Source organism: Phyllostomus discolor, chromosome 5, assembly GCF_004126475.2.
Source record: "Phyllostomus discolor isolate MPI-MPIP mPhyDis1 chromosome 5, mPhyDis1.pri.v3, whole genome shotgun sequence".
NCBI classification, from domain to species: Eukaryota; Metazoa; Chordata; class Mammalia; order Chiroptera; family Phyllostomidae; genus Phyllostomus; species Phyllostomus discolor.
In genome coordinates, this window is record NC_040907.2 from 1,673,206 (window position 1) to 1,697,008 (window position 23,803).

The 23,803-nt window shown below is 67.9% G+C and overlaps 2 protein-coding genes across 2 annotated transcripts; one reads left to right on the forward strand and one right to left on the reverse strand.

Annotated features, from left to right (window-relative positions):
* Positions 1 to 4,468: 4,468 nt before the first annotated feature.
* Positions 4,469 to 7,502, forward strand: TPRG1L (tumor protein p63 regulated 1 like). The gene is made up of 5 exons (XM_028512536.2): positions 4,469 to 4,758; positions 4,849 to 4,940; positions 5,044 to 5,220; positions 6,359 to 6,512; positions 7,160 to 7,502. Exons 1-5 carry the CDS (start codon positions 4,564 to 4,566, stop codon positions 7,352 to 7,354), a joined length of 813 nt encoding a protein of 270 aa, XP_028368337.1. The 5' UTR covers positions 4,469 to 4,563; the 3' UTR covers positions 7,355 to 7,502.
* A 1,186-nt stretch (positions 7,503 to 8,688) lies between these two features.
* WRAP73 (WD repeat containing, antisense to TP73) lies at positions 8,689 to 19,975 on the reverse strand. Its single transcript, XM_028512575.2, has 12 exons — positions 19,815 to 19,975; positions 16,147 to 16,299; positions 15,542 to 15,658; positions 14,361 to 14,433; positions 13,156 to 13,259; positions 12,380 to 12,466; positions 11,995 to 12,129; positions 11,816 to 11,893; positions 10,722 to 10,806; positions 9,582 to 9,707; positions 9,220 to 9,411; positions 8,689 to 9,051 (listed from the first exon to the last, which is right to left on the reverse strand). The coding sequence occupies exons 1-12, from the start codon at positions 19,881 to 19,883 to the stop codon at positions 8,909 to 8,911; spliced, it is 1,362 nt and encodes a 453-aa protein (XP_028368376.1). The 5' UTR covers positions 19,884 to 19,975; the 3' UTR covers positions 8,689 to 8,908.
* Between the last annotated feature and the right edge of the window lie 3,828 nt (positions 19,976 to 23,803).

Below are 23,803 nucleotides of genomic sequence, written 5' to 3' on the forward strand. Positions count from 1 at the left end.
CGCTGCCCTCTCAGTGAGACTGGGAAGCCTGGACTCAAGGTACCCAATGTTGACACGCTGGGGGACACTCCCACTCGTCCTGCTGGACAGGACAGGAGCACCAGCGCTGACCGCTGCTCCGGGGCCTCCCCCCCACCCCATCCTGGGCCCGGACAGAGCATGCCCACGGGCCGGCCCCTCTGCTGAAAGGCACCCACTGGCCGCAGCACGGGGACCGGCGCCCGGCTGACACTCGGGCCACCGCCGTTCCTGTGAATGACAGTCTGTCCTCCCTGACCGGGGGCTCGTGTCCGCCGCCAGCACCCCCGAAACCGCGGCAGGCTGGCTGGCTGGCTCTCAGGAGGGGGGGGGAATCTCCGACCCCTGCAGTTCTTGGCAAGTACTGCCCCACAGGGCCGGGCCCCTTTCTCCTTGTCTCCATCCACAGACGCCCAGCCAACCCCCCTGGTTCACACCAGTCCACTCCCACCAGCTCCCGGGGGGGATGTCTCCACCACAAGCCTCCCGGGCCCGTGACCCACTCGAGGTCATGTAGGCCGGGCCCTCAGGGGCCTGCTGTGCCTTAAAATTACCCCACACCACTGCCGTCTCCTGGCACCCCCTCTGGCTGCCCCCTCCCCTCCCGGCACCCCCTCCAGCTGCCCCCTCCCCTCCCGGCACCCCTTCCAGCTGCCTCCTCCCGGCACCCCCTCCGGCTGCCTTCCCTGAGACACCGAAGCTGCTCCCTCTCCAGCCTCCCGGCCTCAGCCTGCCCCCCGAACCGAGTCCCCCCTCCTCGCCTCCCCCAGCCCTCGCCGAGAAGGCCCGGACCGAGGCCCCCGGGGACGGCTGCTGTCGAGGACCTGGTCTTCTTGCCGACGCGTGTAAAGAATCACAGATCGGCACAGCCGTTACGTGTAGTCAGTGTATTAGAGACTCGTGCCCATGGGAGAGAACGGGACTGGCTGGGGTCAGGGGCGTGACGGGCAGAGGTTCAGGGCAAAGCAGGGCGGCCAAAGTAAGCGCAGCGGAAGGCCAGGTGGCAAGCCCCCGGGGGGTCAAAGGCCGGTGGCCCGAGAGCCTGGAGCGCCCGGAGCCCCCGAGAGAGAGAGAGCGCGAGCGAGAGTGAGTCCTTTGTTCTGAGGACTTACATGGTTGGTGGGAGGGGAGAGAGAAGTTACATATTGATTATAGGGTAAATGCGGTGCCAGCTTTCCTGGGGGGACATGACCACCCAAACTCAGGCGTGTGGGGGGCCTGTTAGCCCGAGTCCGTATCTTGCTCCAGACCCCATCTGTTCCTCTTGTTGTGAAACAGACACCCGACAGGAGGCTGTTGATTCAAGTTGGGGCACTTTCCAGAGTTGTGTATGGGCTCTTCCTGTGAGCATCGGGGACTCCCTCCTAAAACCGACAGCGACCGGAGGCAGGCAATTCACCGAAGCTGTTTCATGGGCTCCTTCTGTGGGTGCCGGGGCCGTCTCCCGCATTCCAGGCCCCGGGAGGGAAGCACAGTTTCCAGGCTCTCTCTCCCAGGCAGTGGAAGCACCACACAGAGGTTCAAGGACTCCCCTCCTTTCTTGCTGACACAGTGTTTCTTGGGGTGCGGGAACACCTGGCGATGCGATTGGACAAGGCTCAGGGCCGCTGAGTCAGCGCGTGAGACCCGCCCCATCCCCCTCCCTGCTGCGGTCTACCGCTCGTTCTACCCCAGTGCTGAAGGCCGGGCCGAGGGCTCCGTCTGCCCCGCGGTCCCCTCCTCTGGAGACCTCTCCCGGCCACCGGGACGCCGGACGCTGGCCAGTGACAGCAGCGCAGCCTCGGAAGGAAACACCCGTCGCTCCCTCGCGGCCATGTCTGAGCGTGTGTGAGCACGCTGCATGCCAGTGAGTGTGCACACAAGTGGTGAGAGTGTCAGCGAGGGCGGGGCTCTCCTCTGTCCAGGAGCCACGGGCACGGGAAGTGGGGGTGGGGGGCTGAAGCACGGGTGGCACATGTCACGAGGTCCTAGCTGCGCCGGAGAGCAGGACCAGCACAACGGCCTCGGCCTGGTCCAGACAGCACACGGTGCACACGGCAAAGCAGAGTCGCCCACGGCAACCAGGATGGCTGCCAGGCGGCCGCGACGCTTTAGTTCCAGAGAAACTAGTTCAAGTCCGAGTGGAAGCGTCTGGCAGGGAGACAGCCTACGATGTCCGCACGTGTGTGACCGGACAGCCATGTCTGCAGAGCGGGGCCCCCCGCAGAGAGGCCCCTGCGGAGATTCCCCACTCACCATCAGGAGTGCCAAGACATTTACCAAAAAGACCCAGAAGGGCGGAGTCCATCACTTTCCAGTACAACTGAGGCAGGCCCAGACCACTGCTGAGACCGCCGAGCCCCACGCCCCGGAGTGCGCTCCACGCCACGCCGGTCTCCCCTGGCATCGGCCGCTGGAGGCTCTGCCCCGCTGTCCCCTGCCCCCGCAGACCTGTCCTGGCAGGACACCGGCAATTCCCTCGGCCGCCGGGCCTCCTCGTTCGTGGGCCTGCAGGCTGCGACTCCGGGACCCGGGTTTGCTGCCCCCCACTGACGGCTGTGTGTCATGCTTCCCTTAGACTGTCAGGAGCGTGAGTAGGGCACTAATGTACGTTGATGCTCTACTCTGAGTGACGCTGTGTCCAGTAAAGGCTGAGGAGCGGCAGCTGCCGTGTGCGACTCCGGTCCGCTCCCTGGTGCCGGGCTGCTCCGCGGGCAGCTTGCCCAGCGGTGGCCTGGCGGCCTTATGGGGGAGACTACCATGAACCTATGCTGGTGACACTGGCTTTTTGCTACGTGTGAGCTTCGCAGTGACAGCCCCGTGAGGCTGTTTCCTGCCCGGGAGCAGGGGTCACGCCACCGCCCACGCACGTGTGTCGGGGGTGAGGGCACACCTGCAGCACGCCCGGCGTTGAGAGGCTCCACGAGCAGCGTGAGCGACAGCGGCACTGAGACCCTCCAGGGGAGCCGGGCGGGGGCTGAGCACGTCACAGCTGCAGACTCATTAGCTCTCCAGGACCCTCTGCTGGTAGAAACGATCGTTGTCTCCATGCACCAGAAAAGGAAACCGAGGCACGGAGCACTTGTGTCCGAACCCGAGTGGGCAGAGTGGAGCCGCCAGGATTCGAGTGCAAGCTCCCAAGCCCATGCGTACGGCTGCAGGCCCTGATGGGCCCCTGGTTCTGCCCTGAGCCCCTCCGCAGGGAAGGGACACGCAGGAGAGGGTCGGCGGCACTTCAAGTCCAGTCCTCTCAGGGGCCGGGTCCAGGCCCACCCCGCAGACACTGGGCAGAGCACAGTCAGCTAGGGGCTCTGGGCGCCAGGGGGTGCCCCCTGGTCCACGGAAGGGGCAGCGGCTGCCCCCACCCTGCCTCCGAGGGTCAGAGGGGCTGGACACATTCGCTGAGCGAGCACGCTTGAAAGACTGTGGTTGTTTTTTAAGGAAGTACCAAGAACACTTGAGCGTCTGCGGGGCTGCAGTGCCCCGTTCGTCAGTGCGGACATCCAAGGGGAGCTGAGCGGCCTCTGGACCTGCTGCCCGGGAGGGAGGCGCCGCCCGCGGGAGGCTGCGAGGGCCCTTGAATGGTGCTCACACCAGGGGGTGCTTCGCTCGTCAGCACAGCTGCGCCGGCCCTATCCCAACCTGCTGCGTCGGCGGCAGCGTGTCCATAAGCGTGTTCACGGGCTGTTGTGACATTTAAGGAACGACGGAAGCGTCACAAGGCCGGAGTGTGGATCCCACGCGAGGAAGCAGTTCCACTGAGCTCTCGGGGCACACGGGGCAGGCGCGCGCGGCAGACTGTTGCACGGAAAAGCACACAGCACGGCGGACGCGCGCTGAACCGCGGCAGCGTGTCCTGGGGAGGGTGGGCCGGAGCCCGGCGTCGCAGGACGGACACGGTGGCTGGCGACAGCCGTCCGACATGCCCAGCTGGGTGGCGGTCCGAGCGCGGGCACCGCGCGGAGCTGAGGGACGCGGGCGGGTCGGCGGAGGCCGGGCGACACTCGCTCCGCGCAAGGAGGTCACGCCGGGGAGGGCAGGACAGGTGTCGTTCTACAAACTACACCCCTGCACCCAGACCCACGAGGAGGAGTCCTCGTTCAGCCCCTGGTGCAGTGGCCTCGGCCGCGTCCGGGTCGGCTCCCCGGCGGCAGGCCGCGACTGGCGCCTGGACGTCCGGGCCACCGCGGAGGGCCGTTTACTGGAAAGGGGCGTCGGCATCCTGGAGCAACCTCCCCGTCTCCCTGGCAACTGGCCTCGACCACGCCCCTCTCAGACTCGTAAACAGGAAGTTGGAGTGCGCTTCCGGCGTGCGAGGGGCGGGAGCTATTGTGAACGGCGGCGGGATGAGCCAGTCGTGGAAGGCGGTTGGCAAAAATCCAATCGCGAGGGTCGGAGGGGGCGGTGCCCGGGGGCGGGGCTTCTGAGGTGGAGCCAATCGCCGCGGCCCGTGGCGCGGCGCGGGGTGGGCCAGGCCCAAGCCGGGCAGGGCCGAGGGCCGGAGGGACGGCGGCGGCGTTGGAGTAGGGTCCTCGTCCGGGTGGGCGGCGGGCGGCGGGCGCGAGGATGCTGCAGCTGCGGGACTCGGTGGACTCGGCGGGCACGAGCCCCACGGCGGTGCTGGCGACCGGCGAAGAGGTCGGGGCCGGCGGCGGCACGGGCGGGGGGCGGCCGGGCACGCCGCTGCGACAGACGCTGTGGCCGCTCAACGTCCACGACCCCACGCGCCGCGCCCGCGTCAAGGAGTACTTCGTGTTCCGGGTGAGGCCCGGGCCGGCCCGGGGAAGGGGCTGGGGGCGGGGAGCGGGGACCGGGGACGGAGAGTGAGCCCAGCCCTGTGCCCGCGCGCAGCCCGGCACCATCGAGCAGGCGGTGGACGAGATCCGCGTGGTGGTCCGGCCGGTGGAGGACGGCGACATCCAGGGGGTGTGGCTGCTGACCGAGTAAGCGGGGAGTGTCCTGGGTGGGGGACCCGGCCCTGCTCGCGCCCCAGCGCTCCAGCCGTGGCGGGCGGAGGCGCGCCGGTGACGCATCTCGGTGCCGTAGGGTCGACCACTGGAACAACGAGAAGGAGCGCCTGGTGCTCATCACCGACCAGTCGCTGCTCATCTGCAAGTACGACTTCATCAGTCTGCAGTGCCAGCAGGTGGTGCGGGTGACCCTCAGCGCCGTGGACACCATCTCCTGCGGGGAGTTCCAGTTCCCCCCGAAATCGCTGAACAAGTAAGTCTGGTCGGCAGAGGGCGCGGCACCCGCGCTTCCAGAGCCAGCCCCTGCCTTGTCTCCCGTCTGCCGTTACCTGGAAACAGGAAAGCCTGGGCTCCGAAACCAGGAGTTTCTCAGAACGGAAGCTAGTGACCATGGGCAGCCCGTGCACTGAGAGGAATCTTGCCACAGAAAACGGCTTTTAGGACTGTAGTGGAGGCAGCCCAGCACGCGTGGTAGTGGGCCCGACACGGACAGTCTCACGTGAGGACCAAACAGCATTTTCTCTCCGGCCAGGAATACGTGGGTTACGTCAGTTCTCCTGTTTACTTATTTATATTTTTTATTGATGGGAAGGCTTGATGTATTTCCCGATTCTTTTTATTATGCTACAAAAGCAACTTTGGAAGACTTTGCACTGCACATTGAAGTCACCTGTCCCCTTAATGCCACACTCACCCAGGACGTGTAACGTGGGTAGTGTGTCAGGGGCAGATGACCGTGACTCAGAAGTGCGGCGGGTGTGCCCAGGGTGCTGCCGAGGGTGCTGCCGAGGCCGCCGTACAGGCTTAACCCGGAACAGAGAACGGCAGCATGTGGCTGGGATTACAGACGCCCCTGAGGGGCGGTCGGGGAACCTGGAGACCGGGGGGTGGCCCCCTTCGCAGGGCTGGTCCTCACGCCCCAGGGGGTTTCCCGAAATGCCACAGACCTGGACACTGGCACAGTCCCCTGACCGGACAGCGTGTGTCCGAGTGCCGGCGTCGGGATGGGCCGGGATTGGGGAAGCGTGGGTGCACTGCAGACGAAGCCAGGGCTGCGGCGCTCGGGGAGTCGGACTCACGGTTACACGCATGCTGGCCGTTTTGCAGGCCCCCCGGCGTGTCTCCCTGTTACCCGTGCACGTCAGTAGCTGGGTAAAGGCCAAGTTCAGCCTGACCCAGCCATCGCGTTCAGTCCCTCCCATCTCAGAGCACTCAGGGCAGCTCTTCTCAGGGGCAGGGCTCAGCGCCGGAGCCCTCAGGCCCTCCTCCGCTGTGAGCCGCCACAGGCCTCGCATCCCCCGTGGACTGACCCTCCACACCACGCCCCGTCGCTGGGCAGGCTGCGCGGGGGCCGAGGCCTGCGGGGTGAAGTCCGTCCACTCTTCCGACAGGCGGGAAGGCTGGGGGATCCGAGTCCAGTGGGACAAGCGGAGCCGGGCGTCCTTCATAGACCGGTGGAACCCCTGGTCCACCAGCGTGCCCTACACCACGTTCGTCGAGCACCCGATGGCCGGCGCGGACGAGAAGACGGCCTCTCTGTGCCAGGTGAGGCCGCCCGCGATGGCAGCACCGCCCGTGGTGACGGTGATGTGCTGGGCCTGCGCTGCCCGGCGGCCGCATGTGGCTGCCGAGCGCTTGAAGAGTGTCTAGGAAATGAGGTTTTCGTGTTTAGTAATTTGTTTATTAAAACATCCCCATGTGGCTAGTGGTTCCTGGTCAGTGCAGCTTCGTAGTGTGGCCCGTGTAGCCGTCGCTGTCTTGGAGGCTGGCCTGAGGCTCTGGGGTAGGGCCGCAGGGCATGGCCCGCAGCACAGCTGGCAGTCTGCGTGCTCGCCGGGGGCGGGGGCCTGGGCCAGTGGGGAGGGCGGGGTCTGGGCCCCGGGGGTCCCCTGCTGCCAGCCGTGCACTGGCCTGCTTCCCGGCCTGGCAGTGGTGAGGGTCAGGCGGTCCGCAGCGCCGAGACCACTCAGAGCTCCGGAGCAGGGTTCCGAGGGCCAGCTACCGCCCAGCCTGGGAGCACGGGGCACGACCCGATGCTTCCAGGGGGCTCCCCCCCCCCGAGGAGGGGAGCCGAGGACCGCTGGGATGCGCCCCTGTCCGAGGGCAGGAGGACGGGAGGGCCCTGGGCGGGCTGGAGAGGGATTTCCCTCCCTGCACCGCTCTGACCAGCCATGTGCTCTCTCTCTCTAAAGCTGGAGAGCTTCAAGTCCCTGCTGATCCAGGCCGTCAAAAAGGCCCAGAAAGAGAGCCCTGTGCCGGGACAGGCCAACAGCGTGCTGGTCCTGGAGCAGCCCCTCCTCATCGAGACCTACGTGGGGCTGATGTCCTTCATCAACAACGAGGCCAAGCTGGGCTACTCCATGACCAGAGGCAAGATCGGCTTCTAGGGGCCGCGCCGGGCACCTCCGGAGAGGCCGGCTCCCGCCCGCGCCAGGGCCGTTTCCCTCCGGGGGTCCGAGCGCGATGAGGATACAGCCACGAGACCGTGTACTTAGGCGGCTGGGGACATCTGCTCCTGAGCGGCGGGCAGACACGGAACGAACGAGCCGTCCTCCTCCCTCCGGAGCGCCAGTTGCCGTCCGGTGCCCGCAGCGGCGCCGTTGGGATCCGCACCCTCCCCCGCCCCGTAGCACGTCAATAAACCTCGTGAGCTTGCGCTGGCGCGTCCCGCGGCCCCGCGCCCGTGGTCCTCACCCGTCACCTAGGAGGCGCCCCACCCCGGTGCCCAGGCACAGCCGGGTTTCCCCGGGGGGGGGGGGGGGCGCGCGGGGTCCGGTGCTGTGTCTGGGAGCCGGAGCCCTTCTAAGTCCAGAGGAGGCCCGCGGCCTCGTCAGCCCCCGAACGACCGGTCGGTCGCGCTCCTGTGAGTGCGGGCCAGGGGGCGCCCTCCCCAGGCCCGAGGGTGTGGAGGGACCGTTTGCAGACCCCACTGATGTGAGGAGGTCACCCTGACGGGTCTTGGCGCACGTCAGCTTGACGAGCTAACGCGTCTGGGCCCGAGCTGCCGTGTCCGTGTGTGGAAGGGGAGCTGCTCTGTCTGCGTGGGAAGAGGGCGCGTCCTTGGCTGACGGGGCCTGTCGTTCCCACGGAGCAGCCCTCGCCTGAGCACGCCTGGGCCCGGTGCCCAGGGAGCTCATCGACCCCAAGAGGCTCCGACCCCGGTGGCTCCGAGGGCCGGCACGAGGTCCCTGCTCATGCCCAGCCCGGCGCAGCTGCGGCCTGCTGGCCAGGGAGCTGCAGGGCCAGCCGGCTGGTCCCGAGCCTTTGCTCGGGGCTCCCGCAGACGTGCAGAAGTGACCGGCTGGGTCCCTTTGGGAGGGAGGTTACTGAAGCAGGTGCGACGACCAGGAAAGCCGCCTCCCGCAGGGGTGTTCTGAAGCCGGAGCTTGTGCGTCCTCCCTTTGGGGACCTGTCACCCGCCGTCCGGCGCAGGGAGGGGCCCGAGGAGCTCCTCGCCCTGGCGGCCTGTCAGGGTGCCCCAGAGCCTCCGCCAGGCCGGAGACGTGCCGGGGGGCCGGCTAGACTGGTCGGGGCTGACCTGACGGGGCCCTTCCGTGCAGACACCCCAAGGGGGGCCGACCTACCTCCTGCTCCCCAGCGCAGACGCCCCCCTCCTGAGACCGGCAGTGACCCAGCAGGGGCTCGGAGCAAGGGGGGGCGTCTCTTTCGGGGGTACTGGCTGCTGGGGGCTCAGTTCTGAAATTTGGCTGTGACCCAGACCTTTCAAGAAAACCAGCATCAGCCTTTTAACGAATTAACAAATATTTAAATAACAAAAATGACAGTTTCAGACCATACATATTTACAAGAATGCCTCGCTATAGAAAAATAAAAGCAAGCCCCCTCCTGTGCACCACAGCGGTTGGAGAGCGGCCTGGAGAGGCTGGCTCCCTGCTGGCCCGCCCAGGCCCCCCCACCTGCCGGGCTGCCCGAGCTCGGCCCTACGTGAGGCTGCCCGGCGGCCCGAGGGCGCTGCCGCCCCCGTCCTCCGTCTCCAGGAAGCACAGGCAGAAGTGGTCCTTGCCGAGGAGGGCCAGCGAGTCCCCGTTTGAGTGCCAGCACAGAGAGAGCACCTGGAAGTCGCCTGGAGGGGAGCAGGTGGCCGGAGCGTGAGAGCAGGCAGCGGGGCCCCAGGCGAGCACAGCGCCGGATCCCGTGGGCGTAGGGAGGGGCCCAGCTAGAGCCCCAAACCGCCTCTGGCTGGGTGGGCCCCCGCCCCGTGGAGCTCAGGGCCCCGGGGGACCAGGCTCACCTTCCCCGGGCACCTGCACGGACACGCAGCCCGCGGGCGACCACAGGTACACCTTGCTGCCGCCCGTGCAGACGGCCAGGCGGGGCTGCTGCGGGTCCCACTGGAAGGCGCGCACGGGGCCCAGCTGCTCCAGCACCACGAACAGCCTCAGCTTCCGCACGTCCCACACCCACACGGCGTTGGGGACGTTGTCTGGTGGGGGAGACGAGACGTGGGTGGGTGCTGGGCCCGTCACCCCGGGTGGCCTCTTGACCCTCCCCACCCCCCCCCGGCTGGCACTGGGACACGGGAGCCGGTGGCTGGCGTCCAAGCACCGGAGGGAGCCGGGTCGGGCACCGCGGCCCACGGGCCCCGGCACTCACCGTTCCTCGTGGCCAGGAAGCAGCTGTCGGCACTGAAGGCCAGCGCGCCGATGCCGATCTTGGGGTTCGCTCTGTCTGCGGCGGGCTTCAGGGTCTGCAGGGACACCGGCACCTCGGCGACCTCATCTGCAGCGTGAACAAGGAGGCCCCACGCAGCCGCGGCTCAGCACCGCCCAGCGCACCCGAGGCCCGCAGTGCCTGCGGCCCCTTCCCGCGGTCCAGACGGAGGGGCAGGCCCCTGGGCCTTGAAAACACGAGGGCGACACGTCCCAAAACCTGGGCTGACGGGGGGTCGAGATGCTGGGAAGCCTGCCTGGGGCAACCCCACCCCCCCACCCCCGCAGCCTGGGGCCAGGAGTCCTGGCCAGCGCCAACCCGGCAGGTCCAGTGCCCCGGCGCCTCCCGTCATCTCCCGCTCCCGGCGCCCTGGTCGGGCCTGGCGGGTGCAGGAGGAGCGTGCGGCACACGGGACCCCGGGGGAGCGGGAACGCCCTGTGCTGTCACAGCTCCTGCAAGCTCCGTGTCACCCGCTGCGGCAGACGCCCCCTGGCGGCGGGGGTGCCGACCGTGGGACGCCCATGCGTGTGGGTTGCGGGGGGACCTCTCCGCTTCCCTCAAAGCTGCGGTGACCCCAACACGGCCCCGGGAGACAGACTTGCGTGAGAAGAGCTCCGCAGACCGGAGCCGGCCCTCGGGTGCCCGGGAGTCGTGGGGCGCCTATGCCCGGGTCGGGGCTGTCCCCGTGAGCACTCTCGGGGCCGCAGCTGCCCCTGGCTTCCGCTTCAACGCCCGTGCCCCGCCCGGGTGAGAGCCGCGCACCGGGGACTGGCCCGGGCCGCGTGGCCGGGACACCGTGCGGCTCTGCAGCCCGGCCGAGCCCCTCGTCACTGTCGGCCCCTGGCCCCCCACCCCCCGGCTCACCCGAGGGAGTTTCGCTATTAAAGTAAGGCCCTCGAGTGCCGGCGGTCAGACCGGGGTTTCCAAAGCCGCGGTTCTGTCAGCAAGAGCCATGCCTGCGCGCCAAGGGACTGGCGGGGGGGCAGAGGGTGGCCAGCTGTGGAGCACCCAGGGGGGAGCAGGTGTGACACACGCTTGGACAGAGGGGCCCCTCTTGTCACAGAGCAGGCGAAGGGCACTCACATCTGCTCTCAGCGGCCCTGTGGGGGGGGCAGGCGGGGCGGCCCAGGGACCCCCGCGGGCTCTTCTCGGCTTCCTTGTACACCACCTGGAAGACAGGGGCGTGCGGGCACGGCGGTGACGTCCAACCCGGCCCCGGGGTGCTGCCGCTGCGGCCTGGGGAGGCTCGGGGACACCGCCCCTCTGGGGCTCTGGTGGGGGGGCCACCTGCGAGCCTGCTGCCTGCCGCAGCGACGGTGGGTGGCGGCTGCGTGTTGTCCCCTGGGCCAGCGAGCCAAGGCCACCCCCCCCCTGTGGTGGTGGAGACAGGCCCGGGGGACACAGGGCTGGGACCTGAAGTCCAGCAGGGAAAGGGCGAGCGTCCAGGAGCGGCGTCCTCCGGGGCCTGCGGGCAGCGCTGCCTGCCTGACACAAGGCCCCTGGAGGCCAGCACAGCCCTGCCCCCTCCTCCTGACCGCACTCCCCCTCCAGCTCCCGGCCCTGACCTCGCGCTGCGCCCGCCAGCTCCCTCCCTCCTCGCGGCACCTGCCCCCGCCCTGTCTCTCACTCGGCATGCCCCCCGTGGGGACACTCCCCAAGGCCAGGGCCTCCGTCTGCGTCCCCCGCTGTCCCCCGGTACCTGCCGAGGATGCATACCCACCCCTCGGGACCCTGCACTTGCCATTCTGCCGCCTGAAGCACCGCCCCCAGACCCCGCACGGCTCCCTGCCGGCCTGCGCCCCGCCGTCCCTGGGCAGGCAGTGTCCCTGCTGCCCTGGGGAGACCCCAGGGCTCCCAGCCCTCGTCCCCCACCCCACAGGGCGGGGTTGGTCTGCTCTCTGTGGCCCGACACACAGCGCCTGGCCCGGCTGTGGCTGCTCGGGGCTGGCTGGCAGGGGGCCCAGGCCGTGTGCGGTGTGCGGGACAGATCCGGGACGAGCCGTCGGGAAGGGGGCGGGGCGGGGACGAGGCAAGGGACCCAGGCAGCGTGTGTCGGGGGCAGGTCCGGTCACTCGTCTGCATCGAGCAGAGCCCCTGCACCGGCCCAGACGCCGCCGCGGGGGCAGGCGCGGCCCCCGCCCCCCAGCGTGCGCAGGGAGGCGGGCGGGCGGACTTACTACTCTGGAGTCGCTGACGGCGGCGGGGTGCCCGAGCTCCGCCAGCACCTTCCAGGTCACGTGATTGAGGACGCGCACCTGACGGGGGGGGGGGGGGGGGCGAGGTGAGACCCGCCGCAGGGGACATGGCCCCCTCCCGCCCTCGGGGCTCACCGCGGGCGAGCGGGCGCCCGGCCCACCTTCCCGTCGTAGCTGCCGACGGCCAGGAACTGGCTGCTGGGGCTCCAGGCGGCCGCCTTGACGCCCAGGGACCACTCGTACGCGCAGTAGGCCGCCAGCAGCCGGCCGTCCAGCGAGTAGAGCAGGACCTTGTACTGCGGGGGACGCAGCCGCGGTCAGCGGGCGCCCCCCCGGCCGGGACAGGGTGAGTGTGACACAGGGACAGGAGGGGGGGGGGGGGGGGGCACTGTGGCAGGGGCCGCCCCTCTGGCGCGGGCACACGGGGACGTTTGCCGGAATGGAGGTCTCGCTCGCTAGACGAGCCAAGCGGCGAGACTCGGGGACGAGCGGCACTGGAGTTGCCCACGGCGCCACCAGGGGAACGTGGGGCGGGGCCTCCCGTACCTCCAAACAGGTGTCCCACACCGCCAGCACGCAGCCGTTGGGGGCCCACTCGATGCCGGCCAGGTCCTGGGTGCCCGTGTCGAAGTGCTGCCCGGGGGAGGGGGAGACCCGGCCCGTCAGGAAGGGCCGTCCCGGCCAGACACACGCCGACCGTGCGTCTGCTGCTCTGAGCACGTGGCCTCACACAGAAGCGGATGCAGGGCCGGGGTCCGTCCCCCCACCCCTGCTGCTGCGTGCCCGAGTGCCGGGGCTTCCGGGGCAGCACTCGGCCGGCCGGCCCAGCTGGTGCTGCCTGCGGCTCCTGCCCACCCACCCTTCTTCCTGGCCTGGGGCCTGGTGACGCCCCCTGCGCTCTGACCACGTTCCGCGGCTTCTCTGCCTCCGCCCTGCCGCCCCATCCCGCCAGCATCCGTGTGCTCCTTGGAGCGGGATCCGGCATCCGGGATCCAAGCCCAGCCTCTGGCCCTGGAGGAGCCGAAGCAGTGCGGGCGCTCAGGGTCTAAGTCGAGCCCCCCGCTCCTTCCGAAGCAGTGACACGGGCCGGGAGACAGAGAAAGGGCACCCACGGGGGGGTGCCGGCTCCGGACACACGGGCACCCGCCATCTCCACCGAGCCTTACAAAAGCTCCCCGGTGGGTGCTCCTCGCAGCCCCCGGTGGCACGCCGCCCCGGGGACCGTGCACTCAGTCACGTGTCCCCACCCGACCCGGAGGGGCCCCGAGAGCTGGGAGCAGAGGCACGGCCACTCCCTGCCCGCCGGACGGGACGACGCTCACCCGCAGCAGCTGCCAGTCGCTGCAGACGAAGATGCTGACGTAGTCCTTGCAGTCCCGCCTCTCGGCCAAGGCCAGGTAGCGGCCGTCCCGGGAGAAGCTGACTCCTGCCGGGGAGAGGGGAGGGCCTGGACCCGAGGGGCCGAGCAGGAGGCCGGCCGGCGGCAGTGCTGCCCCTCGACGCAGGGGCGAGGGCCGTGACACCCGCCGGGAACCCAGAGAGACGGAAGTCGCCTGCCCCGACAACCCCCAGACCGGCACTGCAAAACCCAGCAGCACCTCGTGGATCGGCTGCTCCCAGGAAGCAGGCACACGCAGGGCACGCACCGGCTGGCAGCCCGCCCGCTGGTGTACGCCTACTGTGCGCTCCCACTGTGCGCTCCATCGCGGGCAGGAGGAGGCTCACGCACGGTGAGGCGTCGGGGGCGTGGACTGCGTTTCCCGGGCTGCGTGTGCCTGCCCGTCCCCCGCCTGCGTGCACAGCACCCCCGAGCCCCGGAGGGGCCGTCTCCACACAGGAAACGCACACGCGTCCCGGGGCCACGCCCCCACCAACCTGCAGAAGTGAGGGACACGTGTGCAACCCCGTGCCGCTCACACGCCAGCTCCCAAGGGCTGACGGCAGCAGGGACCGGGGAGGCCCTGGGGGAATGACGCCGCGCATCCCTGTTTACGACGGGGCCCTGCTCCGCGGCCTCGTGACCTGAGTGGGGGGCCGCATCTGACCGGCCCTTCTCCCCTGTGGCTTCTCGGGGGACACTGGTCACTCGTCCCTCCAGTGGGACGTCCAGATGGGACGGGCCACCAGGTCCCTCGGCAGAGACCGCAGCTCCGGTCAGCGGAAGACGGAGAGGTCTGGGGGTCAGGGTTCGAGGCCCGGTCGGGCCCCCCGCCCGCCGTGACTGCCGGGGCGTGGACACCCAGCCCCGCAGCGGGCGGGGGACGTGCTCCTGACGCCCCGGCCTCTGGTGTCCGCCCTTCGGACACGCCGACTTCAGTGGCTGGGACTCGTGGCACAGGCCCTGTCTCCCGAAACATGGGTGGGGGCGGGGTGTCTTCAGACGGAGCCCCCGGGTCAGGGGTGCGCTGCCCGAGACCCCGGGGCTCGGGGATGAAGAGGGGACCGACCGGCTGCAGGCGGGCGCGCCCGCTCAGCGGTTTCCCAGGACGCCACGGCCGGTGGACCCCAAGTGCCCCCGCGGACTCACCCTGCTGACAGGCCTTGGGGTACTTGATGTAGGAGACGGACTTCGTGCACAGGGACCAGACCGTCATCCGCAGCTGTGGGCAAAGGGGCGGGGGGGGGGGTCGGCGTCAGGTCCCCGCAGAGGCAGGGCTCTCCCCGGAGGGTCCGGGGACCCCCTCGCGCCGCTGCGGCCACCTCGGCGCCCACTCGGCGCGCTCCCGAGCGGTTTCCCGTGGTAACGAGACGGCCTGAGCGACACGGAGCGGAAGGGCCAAACGCGTGGTGGAGGCAGGTGCACGCGGGCCTGCAGCTCCGCGGGGGCCGCTTCCACCCTGCGACGAGGCGCGCGCTCGCCGGCCAGAGAGTCGTCCTCACGCAGGAAACCAGACGGGACGCTCGCCCCGCTGCCCCTGGCCCCCTCCCCCACCCCGGGCGCTGGGAGCGGCGGCCCACCCACGGGTGTCACCCCCAGGGCCCCCGGGAATCACCGCCCCCCACCCAACGTGCAAGCCGGCCCAGGCGGAGCCCTCGGTCAGGCCACCACCCTGCAGCCCTGAGCGCCGACAGCACCGCGGGCTTCGGCCCCGAGGACGGGGGCCCGGGCGCCGCCCCAGAAAGCACCGGACGGGGCTCGTGCGGTTTCTGTGCCTGAAAACCCACCGCGGGCACCAGGGGCCCCGCCAAGCGCCTCGAGTGTGAGCGGGTGCACCCCAGCCCGGCCACCACGCCTGGCGGCGGACGTGTCACCGTGTGTCGGCCGTGGGTCCCCGGACTCCGTGCCCCCGCCCCAGCCCACACAGGCCAGCGGGCACAGGCGTGTGGGGGGCAGGCCTATGAGGCGTCACCCTCGCCCAGGTCAGAGAGATGCGAACCGGTTCAAACGGAAGCACATTCGCCATCGGGAGGTTACAGGGGCTGTTTCGGCCCCTAGCACGTAGCGTGAGGTGTGTTAGAGATCTGTCCGCTGTCCTTCCAAACGGGACGGGACGGGAAGACCGCGACGGCACGCAGGGGCTGACTGCGCGCAGGGGTGACGGCCCACGCGGGCAAACCCTGTCTACGGACCGTCTGCTTCCGGCTCCCAAGTACTGGGTTCGGGGCGCCCAGGGTCGCCTCCCTGGATTAAGGGGGGGCTGAGGGGTCGCTTGCACGGAACGCGGTGCGTCCCAGGGGTCGGAGGGCGAGGGCCGGGGCGTCACTCACGTGGAACTCGGTGGTGTTGAGGACGTGGCGCCCGTCTGGGCTCCAGCAGGAAGCCACCAGCCCCGCGGAGCCCTCGTCGATCCGGCAGTGCCACTCGGGCTGCTCCAGGGACCACACCTGGGCGACAGGGCGGACACACGGGGCGGCCCCCAGTCAGGGGGCGGCGAGCCTCGCCGACAACGGGGGGCCGAGCGCAGAGGGCAGACAGGCCGCCCCACCCGTCTCTCTCGATGACACCCCACACTGCCGGGGGGGAGGGGGGTCACTGTGTCAAGGTTCTGAAAGGCGTCGCCCCTCTGCCGTCCCCAGAGCCCCAGCTGGTCAGGCTCTGGCACCCGCCCTGCAGCTCAGTGCCTCCCCGGCGCCTGCCTCGTGGATGGCCGACCTGGTGGTTTGCACACACTGCCCGGGCCGAGCTGCGTCTGGTGCCCGGAGCAGACCCAGAGCACGGCGGCGGCCTCTCGTCTGGAAAGGGCCGCAGCCGCGAGCGCGCGACCCCGACTTTCACAGGAAGCCCCCCGGGGCCGCCCCCTCCAGACCGGGGCGGAGGTCAGTGCCGCGCCACCGGGCCCCTCCCGGGACGGCCCCGCACGCCCACAGCGCACCTGCACCAGCCCCCGCTTGTACATGGCGCACAGGAGGAACAGGGAGTCGGCCGACCACTCCACGTGCTGGATCTGGTCCACGCAGGTGTACAGCTGCAGGATCTGGAGGCTGCTCGCGTCCCGGACCACCAGGCGGTACTGCACGCAGGAGGCCTGGGAAGGGGGGGGCGGTGCGTGAGAAGGGGCCAGCCGGGTCAGCGCCTGAGCTCCCCCCACCCACATCCCCACCCCGACTCGGGAACTCCGCCTCCTCTCCTCTCTGACGGTTTCCTGTTCACCGTCAGACTTACAGCCCATTCAGGAACATGAGTTAACAAAAAGATAAAGCCGAAACAGACAGACTAGGTGTTAAAACTGCTACAGTCCAGCAGAAAGTATTGTTTGAAAACCCCACTTAAGAAATCTCCTGCTCCCGTCTTCACTGTGTGTTAAAACTGAGCCCGAGCCGGCCGAGCACGGGAGGAAAGCTCTCCCCGGAGCCCGGCCCTCTGCGGGTGGCGGTGCTCGCAGACGGTTGGCAAGGGAGCCGGGCTCCAGGCGGCGCTGCTGCTGCTGTGGATGACCGGAGGAACGACAGTTCTCTTTTTTATTTCTTCAAAGATTTTATTTATTTATTTTTAGAGAGCAGGAAGGGAGAAAGGGAGAGAAATACCACTGTGTGGTTGTCTCTCGAGCGCCCCCTACTGGGGACCTAGCCTGAAAACCCAGGCCTGTGCCCTGACCGGGAATCGAACCGGTGACCCTTGGGTTTGCAGGCTGGCGCTCAGTCCACGGAGCCACACCAGCCAGGACCAACAGTTCCTTTTCGTACAAAACCTACTCGGAGCGAAACCCACTGGAGCCAAAATGTGTGCCTTACATTCTGCAGACGGAAGGGTGTGTCATAAATGCTCCTTCGCCTCCTGGGACACAGTGGAAAACAGACACTTGTCCCTGCCCCCCCCGGTCCGGCTCCTGCACTCCTGGCCCCGGTGACTCCTGGTGACAGGAGCGCCTTCTGTTCCAATGAGGAGACTGGGGGCTCCCAGGTGAGGCTGGTCCCCAGAAAGACCAGCCCTTAGGAGCTGGGTACGTGCAGCCCCGCCCCCACGCCGCTGGGAGGGGAGGCGGCTGAGAAGGGATTTAAGGACCGTCACGCCGACGTGAGGAAATCTCCACGCGAGCCGCAGCGATGCGGGCCTCAGAGAGCGTCAGGCGGGTGAGCTCGTCCACACGCATGGTGGGGGCGGGGCATGGCGGGGGCGGGGCAGCCTGGCTCCATGGGGACAGACGCCCGGCACTCGGGACCCACAGCCTCACCCCACGTCCTCCTTTGTCGGCCGCACATCTGTGTGCTTCATCATTTCCTTCAACACACCGGTGACGTGGGTCAGCGCTCCCCGATTCTGGGAGCTGCGGAGCAGCTTCACCGAACCCGCGGGGGGTGGGGGAAGACCCCCACTGGCAGCCAGGCCGCACAGCTGCGGTAGAGTAACTTGGGCACCTGCTGCTTGTGACCGGCACCTGAAGGGGGCGCTCTCTCGGGACCAGGCCCCGGGCCTGCGGGATCCGGGGCTCTCTGCAGGAAGGGTGTCCGAGTCAGGCGGTGCCGCTGAGCTGCTCGGGGGGAGGACCCCCCACACTTGGTGACCGGAGGTGCTGTGAGTGCCGGTGGCCGGGTGGCCGCGAGGGGCGGATGGGAGGCGTTCCTCACACACGTTAATGGACGGCCGGTGCGGACCGCGGAGCTGCTGGGCCCCTCGGGTCCCTGAGAGACGCGGTCTCCCCGTGCCCCGGCCGGGCCCGCGTCTGAGCCGACAGCTTCTGCCTGAGCGCGCTCATCGGCTGCCTTCTGGACGGTAACTCCTTCCGTTCGTGCTCCTCGGGGTGGCACCAGAGGGCTGGCTGGGGGTTTCGAACTCCCGTTGAGGAAAGGGCCGCAGGAGTTCCCCGCGGACAGAGGAGGGAGGCCAGGCCCCTGCGGATTAGAACAAGCGTGTCTGTCCCTTCGCTGTAGCTTCCGACACTGTGTCCATTACGGGGACTCCCGGGAGATGGAGTGCTGCTACCAAAACGGGGAGAAAAGGTGCCAAATCTGAGCAAGATATTAAAAATGGCCACACGGCCCCACCTCCCCGGCAGGTGAGACAGGTCCCTGAAGAATAGGGTTCCACGAATGTGAACCACCAGGTGTCTCACAACATTTTGACCAGAGTGTAAAAATCAAAGAAATACCAAAATGAAGCAAGGAAATATAATTTCCCTCTTTTCATAAATGGTTTTTTAGAAACTAAAACTAATTTATAAAGGGCACTTTGGAAAATGGACCAAGTGTTTTGGAGTGACACTTTTTTTTCATCCTCACAGGAGGATAGATGTATTGATTTTAGAGAGAGAGGAAGGGGGGGAGAGAGAGAGAGAAACATGGATCAGTTGCCATGGATCCTGTTCACACCCTGACTGGGGATCGAACCCGAAACCTCGGCATGCGCCCTGACCAGAAATCGAACCCGTGGCCTTCTGGTGCACAGGACGACGCTCCAACCGACGGAGCCACTTGGCCGAGGTGTGCCATTTAAGCTAAAAGCATGTTGCCTGCTGCAGCTGAATGCTACTGTACATGATGTTGAATGACACTTCCACAAAAAAAGCAGACATGTAACTTGGGAGTTACATTTTCAAAGACCTAGACGAGAATGAAAGGAGTATTAGGAACAGCCCAAACTGAAAAAGAACCATGAAGTGTCAGTCACGAGAGGACTGATGGACCTAAGAACACTGTTTAGCCCTGGTGGGTGTGGCTCAGTGGCCTGAGTGCCAGGCTGTGATAGGGAGGGTCGCCGGTTCAATTCCCAGCCAGGGCACAAGCCTGGATTGGAGGCCAGGCCCCAGTGGGGGGCAGGGAGGTTCTGAGAGGGAACCACACACTGGTTTCTCTCCCTCCCTTCCCACTCTAAAAATGAATTTTAAAAATCCCTTTTTTAAAAGAATAGTTTTTACAAGGCATGACTTTTTTCTTAACAGGCTTTGCAATGGAAATTACCTGACACCCCCCACCCCGCAGGCCTCGGGGACAGGCACTGGTCTTATCCGTGTTTTTCACACCAGTGCACTGCACAGGGCAGCTCCGCGATGTCCCCACCGCTCTGCCACCCTGGAACGGCCAGCTCAAGTCCCCGCAGCGCGGACAACTCGCTGCATCTGGACACGGAATGCTAGTTAGTTAAGCCAGTTACTGGGCACGGGGTAGAACCGGCGTCGAGGCCCGGGAAAGGGGTCAAAACGCAGCTGCCCCGCTGCCCCCGTGCGCAGACAGACGACAGAACTGCGTCTCCGTCCGCCTTCTGGTGACAAAGCAACGACGACGACGACGAGCTGATGTCTCCGGTGTCCTCGAATGCGCCCACACAGCCCTGCTGTGCTCTGCTCTGCCGTCCACAGACGCAAGCCCGGGTGCAGGAGGCCGGCCCCCGCCCGGGGGCTGTGCCCAGGTCGCCCCAGGCTGCTGCCCAGGTCGCCCCTCTGCGGCACAAGACCAGCCCCCCCGCCCGCGTCCCGCCCCCGCGGACCCCCACGCTGCCTCCACCCCAGGCCCCGCGGCCGCCTCCGCGCCCCGGCTCGGGGTCCCCGCCGCCCGGCGCGGACACGCGCCTCCCCGCGCCCTCGGCCCAGGCCCCGCGGCCGCTCACCAGGTACTTGCCGTCCGGGGAGAACTTGCACAGCTGGCTGGAGAGCTTGAACACCTCGGAGAAGTTCATGGCGCCCGCCGCCCGCCCGCCGCGCCGGACCCCGCGCAGCAGAGCTCCCCGGCTCAGCCGCAACCGCCAGCGCCGCGCCCGGAAGTGACGGGCGGCTGGAAACACGCTGCAGCCTATCAGGGCAGGGGCAGCACGCACGGCATTATGGGACTTGTAGTTCGCTCTGGAGGCGCCACCCCCGCTTCTTGCGACCCGGGATTTCCCCGGTGCGTCCCTCCAGCCAGGGTCGCTAGATAAAACGCAGGGCGCGCGCTTATATTTCAGATAAACAACGAATCCTTTTTGGTATAAATATGTTCCCAAATACTGCACGGGACATACTTGTACTAAAACATTGCCTGCTTATCTGAAATTTCACCTTTAACTGGGCGTCCTTTGCCTGTATATTTGTATAAGTATTTACGCTTGTGAATGCGTTTATGCGTAAATGAACTGGCATAAAACATGCGCTTGTGTGTAAATATATAATACCGTATGGCATGTGCATATATTTTGTACGTGGTGTATAAACATTCGTTTCTCTCTCTCTCTCTGTCTCTTTTTTTTTTTTTTTGCTAAGTCGGCCAAAAAAAAAAAAAAAAAAAAAAAAAGTGAGTCCCCGCCGGGCGCGCGGGTGCAGCTGAGATCCGCGGAGAACGAATTTGACGCTCACTCGGCAGGGAGAGCGCGTGGACCGCGCTCAGCGGCCAGTCCGCCTCACTCGCGCCTCTGCGCTGGGACCGGGCCCACTCTTAGCGGGGCGCAGCGAGCTCCTGCGTGGGCGCTGGGTTTGAGGACTTTGCGACCCACTTCTGTCCTCTTGTCCACTCGGGCGATTTACCCCCCCCCGCCCCCACCTGAGTGCGTCCCCAGAGAGGCCCCGACAGAACCTCCGAAGCCTGCCAGACCGCGCGCACCGCGACTCCGCGCCCCAACACCTTGCGTTCTGCGAACCGAGACGCGCCCGCGTCCTCCAGGCCTTCGCGGGGCCAGCCGGCTCCCACCCCTCAGCCTCCCGGAACGAGCGCTGGTGGGGGACGCTTGCGAGTGTTGTACGCCCCGGTGCCGACCTTCTCCGTCCCCGACCTTATTAGCATGTGCGTGTGATTCGTTTTTTGTGTCCCCTCCCCCCGCACCTCGCGAGGAGTAGGCGAACAATAAGGCGTGAAGAAGTCAGCCCGGCGCACGCACCAGGTGCGGTGCAGACCTCGTGCAGCCAGAGCACTCGCTCCGCGCCGGCCCGGCTCGCGCGCAGTTCCACCGGCGACACTGCCGGGAGGGTCACCCTAGCCTGGGGGGATCGTTTCAGGGACAGAAAACGGGCCGCAAGAGCACCAGGGGTCAGCGCACCGCAGGTGCCCGCCGCCAAGGGCTGCTGGAAACTCGCTCTGCTTGTGGGCTTGCCCTGTGGGGGGTGGGGGGAGGGGAGGAGGGGGTCTCGGCCTTGAAGCCGCAGGCGTCGCGGGCCTAGGCGGTTTCTGCACGCAAAGAGCAATTCCGGGTGCTCGGTCCACGGGCTGCCGTGGACGCAGCGCGCACCTGCGGAATCCGGCGCCCCAGGCCAGGAGGGGGTGCCCCGGGGAGGGAGCAAAGTGCAGGATGCGACGCGTGAGCACTGGCGTCGGAAGTCACTCCGTAGATGCCACGGGGCACGGCCGCGCCCGGGAAGAGCGCGGACTGTGCCTGGCAGAGTGATGCTAGGAGGGTCCCGGCATCCGCCAAGCCTCGCAGAGCCGAGGCTCCGCCAGGACCTGGGCTCCGTGAGCGGTGTGGGTGGCGTTCCCTCCCCGGCAGGAGACCCGCCGGAGCCACCCTGGGGGAATCGACTTCACTCCACTCCGGGCGTTGGGGCCTGGACCCTCACCCCAGTGTCCAGCAGGCCACAGCCAGGGGGGACGCTGCGCGGATCCGGGCGGTACCTCCCGCGGCATGCGGCGCGTCCCCCGCCCGGGATTCCAAGCGCCGCCAGTGCAGGGGAGCCCGGCGCGGCCGGGGGTGGAGAGGAGAGACCTGGGTGGCGGGGCAGGTGCGGCGTCTGGGGGAAGAAAGGCGTCGCGACGCGGAGTCGGCACCTCTGCCCCCTCCCCCGCTGCCGCTCGTCGCCCCCGCCTCCACGCGGATGAGGGTCCAGGCTCACCAGCTGGAGGACCCCGCGCCCGCCCTTCGCCCAGCCTGGTGCCCAGGGCCCTGCAGGGGTGACACGCGCCAAAAGGTGGCGGGAAGGCGCCGGGGCGGGGTGGGTCCCGGGACCCCTGCTCGGACGCGGCCAGCTGGAGGGGCGGAGCGCCGGTAGGCCACCTTGGCCGGGGCCAGGCCCCGCCGCCCTGCGTTCTTCCCGCTCGGTCGGCCGAGAAAGGCGCTAACGCCCGCGGCCGCCCCCTCCCTGCACCTCCCCTCTCCGCGCCCATATAACCCTCCTGGACCGGGCGGCCGCCCTCCCTACCTCCTCGCTTTGCAGCCGGTTCCCGGTGGGCCCACGGAGGAGTTACTCGGGGGCGAAGCCGGGGCCAGCGCCAGGTGGACTTGGGTATAGATGCCCCGGGCTCCCACAGCACCAGGTAGGCAGTTCAGGAACCCGGCACCAGGGGGACCTGGGCGAGGTGCGCCCGGCCTCCAGGGTCGAAGTGGAGGGCAGCAGGCGCTTCTGCTCGCAGCCGGAACCTGGGAGTTGGTGGCGTGGAGACTGCACATGAGCTAGCAGAGAGGGTGACAAGGGATTTTTCCCACTGGCTCCTGGAATTGGCTCAGGGGCAGGGAGCCTGCCGGAGTCAAGCCCCGGAGTGGCAGTGGGGTGGGGCCCTCAGTGCGATGGCAGGGTGGGGTGGGGTGGGGTGGGGTTGGGTGGTGGCTCTTGGGGCCAGGAGCAGCCTCACTGGGTTTCGGGAGGGCCTTCCTCCTGCTAAGCCTTGGCCACCCCAGCTTCTGAGGCAAGGTTCGTCATGTGTGTGGGGGGGAGGCCCGGATGGGGTGCAGGGGCAGGTGGAAGCTGGGAGCGTGCCTGTCCCTGACAAGCCCCTCCCCGCCAGCGGGTCCCCACTCGCACTGCACCCAGAGGCCTCCGCCCCACCCCCAGCGCTGGGGAGGCCCAGGTGTTCTGGTCCTGGGGAGCCAGGCAGGACCGCTGGGCTGCATCCGGGCGTCGTGACTAAGGAGCTGGGTTCCAGAGGGGCACCTGCCGGTGCTCTGGGTTGGCCTGGGGGGCCGGTCTGCCCCAGGTGCAGAAAGGACAGGCCTGTCGCCGGGCGGGAGGCCACCCCTGGTTTCCCGGCTCCCCCCTCTCCCTGGCCCCCTGCTCCCAACCCCCACCCCCGGCCACTGGCCTTCCAGCCTTCCAACCGAGGGGAGCCATTATTACCTTCTTACTCAGCCTGTATTTTCGTCTGGCCCCTGAGCCTGGGTCTGCAGAAGTAGATGGGTGATGGGTAGAAGAACACTGTCAACCACCGAGGGGCTGGGAAAACCGGGCAGGGGGTCGTCTGCCCAGAGGCCGCGGGGCTCGCAGGCACCGGGGTCTGTGTGCGCAGTGCCCGGGCGCCCGGAGACCTCCAGCACGGCGGCTTCGGCTGGGTCGGGCGGGCTGCCCGGGCTGCTGCTGTCCGTGGGTTCGGCCTCCGTGGCCAGCCTCGGGGAACAGGCGCTCTGTGCACCCAGATAAAACCCGTCGCCTGTCTCGGGCGTGCGTGCGTGCAGCCGTGCAGCCGCCCTTCCCTACATTTCTTCAGTAGAAGATTCAAAAAGGCAGCGCACTGGGAGCCAAAGGCCGGCGTGTTGGAAATTCTGCAACAACACGAGGTTTTGTGGATTCTGCGTGCCCTTTTAAAAGTAAGACCAGCCCCGACCGGTGTGGCTCAGCGGGTCAGGTGTCACCCCACACAGTGGAAGGTCACCAGTTCGATCCCGGGTCGGGGCGCCTGCCTGGGTCTGGGGCCAGGTCCTCATTC